The sequence below is a fragment of the Olea europaea genome, unplaced genomic scaffold (genome assembly GCF_002742605.1).
Source record: "Olea europaea var. sylvestris unplaced genomic scaffold, O_europaea_v1 scaffold3101, whole genome shotgun sequence".
Classification (NCBI taxonomy): Eukaryota; Viridiplantae; Streptophyta; class Magnoliopsida; order Lamiales; family Oleaceae; genus Olea; species Olea europaea.
The window spans coordinates 6,758-12,105 of NW_019249757.1; the positions used below are offsets into that span (position 1 = coordinate 6,758).

Consider the following 5,348-nt stretch of genomic DNA (forward strand, 5'->3'; position numbering starts at 1 on the left):
CGATTTGTACGACATGTTCCAACAAAAGACAAACGGAAAATATTTTCACCAAAGGATTATCTAGAAAAATCTTTGACGACCTCAACCGCAAGTTGGACTTGGTCAACATCTACAGTTCAACTTGAGGGGGAGTGTAGAAAACAACCGAGCATGGCAAGTATATTATGAGAGGGAAATTGTAATTTAGTTAAAGACTGAAATTTTTCAATAACCAGTAGGTTAATTTTATTTCCTTACTTAGAAGATTGGTTTTCCTTTTTCTTTCCATCTTTTGTAATATAAATAGGTTGCTTATGGGCTGTTATTCATCATCAATATACGAAAATTTATTCTGGTTTTCTCTACAATAATACAGACCCTCTCAATTCCAACAGGGTATTTGCAACTATAATTCATACTAATGATAAGAATAAACCATATACATTCGTGTTGCTAAAATGTACAACTTCTTCCTGATTATTTTTAGGACTACATAGTACCAAAATATCAGTAGAAATAACTTTCTACAAGGGGAATTAGATAGTTTACAATGAAAAAATTTCAATTATATAATTATACATAAAAAATTTCTCACTTTTGTTTTTGTTTTTTGTCCCCCCAAATTTTAATCATCCCCAGCATAATTTCTTAAATGTGACTCTACTAAAAATGTTATCTGCCTGCAATCTCATTACATTGCTCCATTTTTATAAATTTAGCTTATCAACTTTGTAAGAGTATTGAATCTAGTGCAAAATCCATGGTGAAAATTCATCCCAAATAAGCTGTTAATATCCAAAAACCTACGAGAAGATATACCTCTTGTTGGGGCGGAGAAAGTGATCCCTTTAATGCTTTTGCGATTAGATCTCTAACTGCAGCTCCTTTGCTAGTGTCAAGGCACATTCCATAGTCCCATAAAAGCTCATGGTTGATATCTGGGTTGAGCCACAATAGCTGTGCAAAAGCAGGATAAATTTATTCAAACAAATAAATTCTGCAACCTAGACAGCGATTGTCAGTTGGCAAATGATCGCGAGTAGTTGAATGTCCTTACTTCTCCATTCATTATTGGGAGCCTCGGTGGGATAGGCCTGATCCATTGAGGACCTAATCCCTCTAATGAAAGAGACGACAGCAATCCAGCTACAGTTTCATCTCTATCCCCAGATCCAATTTTAGGTTTAAGCCCAGGATGCATGTCAAACCTGAAATTTAACCCCCCATACCAACATAACGGATTGTAGATAAAGGAGAAACAGCAGGAATAGGAAAAACCTCACAAAATAACTAGCAGTAGTCATACTCAGGTGAATCACTATCACATCTGTGGGGCACATCAGGGTGGGGTATCACATTTTTCACACCGTTGTCCTTGAACAAACTCTTGAATGGTTCTGGCTGAGTTGTGCCACAATATTGCTGTTGCAACTGATCTCGTTGCACAAATGACTGGAAGTTCATAACAGGAAAATTTATCAAAATGAAGAATATATGGCAGTAAAAAAGAACTCATACAGTGATCACAGATATGAAGAAAACATGAAAACAAGTTTAGTCTAGTATCATGGATGTCACCAGCATCATAGTCCTGCTGATGTGAACCAGCAAGTTGCAAGCAAAAGCTATTGGCACAGAATGGAAGATACAACATGTGATAGCTTACATGTGATGAAAGGTCAAAATTTTTCATGTAATCTGATGCTGACTGCTTGAGAAGCTGCACGAAACAAGCCCCCATCAGTTGTAGTCATGACTGCCGAAAAACAATAGGTAAGGAAAAGAAGGAAATGGACACCATGGAAATTCAATGCTACCATTTTGCACCGCATTTTAGGCGATAGTTGAACAAATGGGTGTTTCACGTAACTTTTCAATTTTACCCTCAAAACAATGCCAACAGTGCCTGTTAATTGCATCACGTAAACGTATTTTGTGGACATAAATAACTATTTTAGGAAGAAATAATTATTTATGGACAACCTATAATGGAAATATAGTAGAAGCAACCATTTGTAAACAGGGAGTATCTTTATGTTATGATCTGTTATGATTACAGGTAAAAATACAATACCAATATGAATATTTTAAACAAATTAATGTCCCCAGGCCAAGGGAGTATCTATATGTTATGATTAGAGGTAAAAATAAAATAGCAATATGAATATTTTAAACAATTGCTAGACAATAGAAACTAAAAAACACATATCCTATAAGAACCAGAATTAATGAATAGTGACATACGAGCAAAAATAAAACAGGATGTTTTCACCACCTAGTGAAAATACATTATTGGTTAAAATCTTAAAAAGATGTAAACCAATAAGAACCAACATATATAAATCAAGAAACAGTAGACAGACCTCTCCACTACTTTTAGAGCTGGACAAGCCTAACAATTGGAGAATAAATGCCCTTTCATATTTTTCAGCTTCCTCATCAGATGCTGCCTGCAATGGACATAAATTTAAAGGCAAAACTACATAGATGCTTAGAAATCGATCTCACTGACCGAATGATGATTAATATAAATTACAGTACTTGAACAATTCAGGTAGGTAGATAAGCTTTTTCTTAAAAAATATAAAAAAGAATAAAATAACTGTGAAGTTTTAAAAAGTGAGGCAAATGAATTGATCAGAAAAATTAAGTCTCAACTGCGCCCAACCTGAAAGTAAATTCTGCTACCAAATTGTTAGAATAACATGTGCATGCGTTGTAAATTGAATAATATGTTGAACAAAAAGGTATGAGTAAATAAGGTTACTAATTCTCTCTTTTCCCATGTCATTACCTGAAGGTATCGTCTAGCTGTAAACACCAAAATTCCAGAACTAGGAAACAAGCATGAGATATTAGTTGAGTTGGACAAAAGGATAAGGCTGAGCAGAACAAAGAAGGTTTCCCCATAAAAGTATTGGTCATACATCTTGTATTATGAATATGTGATTGCTTGACTTTCTGTACAGTGTTCACATTACGATTATTCGTTTTTGATGAAAAAAGCAAATTGGTTACTAGTTATCCACCAAATGCTCCCTCCTCTCTCTAACCTTCAGTCGTCTTTCCATAGGGAAAATCTTAATTTTGTTGCACAACCACTACACAAGCTGCCAGATCTGGCAATTTCCACCAATCCTCATGGTGCCGTCACCATGGAATCACACTCTAATCCTGCAACTGCCACCACTAAGGATACAGCTTGGTCCAAATCATTCGCCTTAGTGGTTATGGAAAGTCAAAGACAACATTCAATTGTACCAAGTGCAATGTGGTAAAATCCATAAAATTAATTTCTTCATCCTTGTTTCATGGGTCAGACTGTCCTAGAAATATATATATATATTTGCGAAAAAGACCATATTGTGTTCCCACATGTTTACATTGACAAATTATAATAAAAAAAAATGAAGAAACGCAAATTATAATCTAATATAGCACCTCCAGAAGTAAATGAATTTATGCAATCCACTTACATCCACAAGCTTTGAAATGAAAGGATTTGAAGAAGGCAGTTGGGACGCATATGCCTGGTGAATAATTGAAAAAGCAATCAACCGCTCAGTTGGCTTGAGGATTTTTTCCTGCAATAAAATAATGTAGAACTTTACGCAAATTACAAATTCGTTGCAACGTATACTGTTTCACACTGGTAATAGAAAACAGTAACATATTGACAAACTTTTGGTAATGAAGAGCTTAAAAGACACTAAAAAAGTAGGAAGCAGAACTAACATGTGTGTGCCCAAATTCTGTGTGGCAAAAACGAACTATTTAAATGCTATTTTATTCAAACAATTGAGAAAATATTCATTCATTTTTCTCAGAACATAATAAATGAAGATTTTTTAAAATGGTCCACTTTTAAAGGCCAATGTAAAAAATAGTTCTTTATAAAAGAACAATTTTACTTTATATTGTTATGGCTACTGAGTTACCAAGCTTTAGCCAGATACAACGTAGCATTATTACAAGACAAGAAAATTACAGTCATTTACAAAACCCTTTTAAGCTCTTCTGATACAATCTTCCTGTTGACCCTCTATAAAAATCGTAATCAGGGTCAAGAATTGGTTGACATATTGCAACGATTAAGAATTTCAGACTCAAAAAGTTTACCAGAGTTGAAGAAAATGTTTTAGAATATAAGGAATCATTCAGAAGAGTTCTAAACACTTTGGCCATTTTTCCTTTTCTCTCTGTAGATTGATCCTTCTTAAAAGCTACTAATAAGTTGTATCAAAATTGTATCTAAGGTGATGCGTCTTAAATATGGACACGTCCAAAGTTTGCAAACCACAAAGCTACATTCACCCATATATTCACAAGCTCACTTGCAATGAGTTTGTTTCAATTTGAGATAATAAAGTTTAAGCAAACTGATGAAACACAATGAAATACACCTTAAGGTTCACAAAATCAAAACCCTCGAGTCTAATTGGTTTTTCCGAAAAAACAGAACAGCATTCAGTACAAAGTGATCAAGTACAAAAAAAAAACATAAAATAAAAATAAAAAATATCGAATAGTTATACCATTACTTCAATAGAAATTCTTAGCCAATCATATAAAAACGACAGAATTGACGCGAAACGAAAAGTAGTAATAATAAGAAAAAAGCCCTAATGTAAAGAGGGAGAAGTGCCTTAGGGTCTAAGAGTAACTCGAGAGCGGAGCAAGCATAGAAGCGGAGAGAAGGAGAGAATATAGTGTTGAAATCAGACACGATCTCTTCAATAGTCCTTTCTTCTCCGCCATGGAGCAGCTTCAAAAGCTTCCCAGAGTTCTCGAACCCAAGCATCGCCTCGTCTCTCTTACTCTGTTTTGTTTTTATTTTCTTTTCTTTTCTGTAGGATGAATGAGAAGAAAAACAAAGGTATTTACAAAATGAACGAAAATGGGAAGAGGAATTGAATAAACGGCCAATCAAGTTTTTAACCAAATAGTCCTACTCATAAATTTGAATTACTTATTTGAAAAATAGTTGTGATATTTAATTTAAGTCAATTCAACACTCACTATGTATTTCGTTAAGATAGTGAGAGATTTGTAATAACAACTTGAGATTCATAAGATAAAGATTATTGTATTGACTTAAATTAAAGATCATGATTATTTATCAAATAAGTATATCAAAATGACTTCTGCGTTACAGGTGTACGGTGCAACTTCATGTCATCTATAGTATTTTTTTTTCCAATCATAGATCAAAATGGCAAGGGGTCAAATTAAAATATCTTAAATTTTTTGTCCTATTTATATAAATTTTAATACTGATGTTTTATTTTATATACAGTTTAAGCCCCCGTTTGGCTCCCAATTTTTTGAAATAAAAATAGGTGAAATAGTATTTTTTTGAAAAATGAGTG

At 33.6% G+C, this 5,348-nt stretch overlaps 1 protein-coding gene across 1 annotated transcript; it reads right to left on the reverse strand.

The window, feature by feature from the left end:
* Positions 1 to 735: 735 nt before the first annotated feature.
* LOC111385178 (CCR4-NOT transcription complex subunit 11-like) lies at positions 736 to 4,883 on the reverse strand. The gene is made up of 7 exons (XM_023009551.1): positions 4,625 to 4,883; positions 3,456 to 3,563; positions 2,343 to 2,429; positions 1,646 to 1,699; positions 1,286 to 1,431; positions 1,037 to 1,187; positions 736 to 936 (listed from the first exon to the last, which is right to left on the reverse strand). The coding sequence occupies exons 1-7, from the start codon at positions 4,778 to 4,780 to the stop codon at positions 751 to 753; spliced, it is 888 nt and encodes a 295-aa protein (XP_022865319.1). The 5' UTR covers positions 4,781 to 4,883; the 3' UTR covers positions 736 to 750.
* Between the last annotated feature and the right edge of the window lie 465 nt (positions 4,884 to 5,348).

Excerpts from the sequence above, each read along its gene's own strand:
- LOC111385178 (XM_023009551.1), bottom strand. The coding sequence starts at position 4,780 with ATGCTTGGGTTCGAGAACTCTGGGAAGCTTTTGAAGCTGCTCCATGGC. Across the intron at positions 1,432-1,645 it reads ATTTTGACCTTTCATCACAT|TCATTTGTGCAACGAGATCA; the intron begins GTAAGCTATCAC and ends ATGAACTTCCAG. Across the intron at positions 937-1,036 it reads TCCCAATAATGAATGGAGAA|CTATTGTGGCTCAACCCAGA; the intron begins GTAAGGACATTC and ends GCTTTTGCACAG.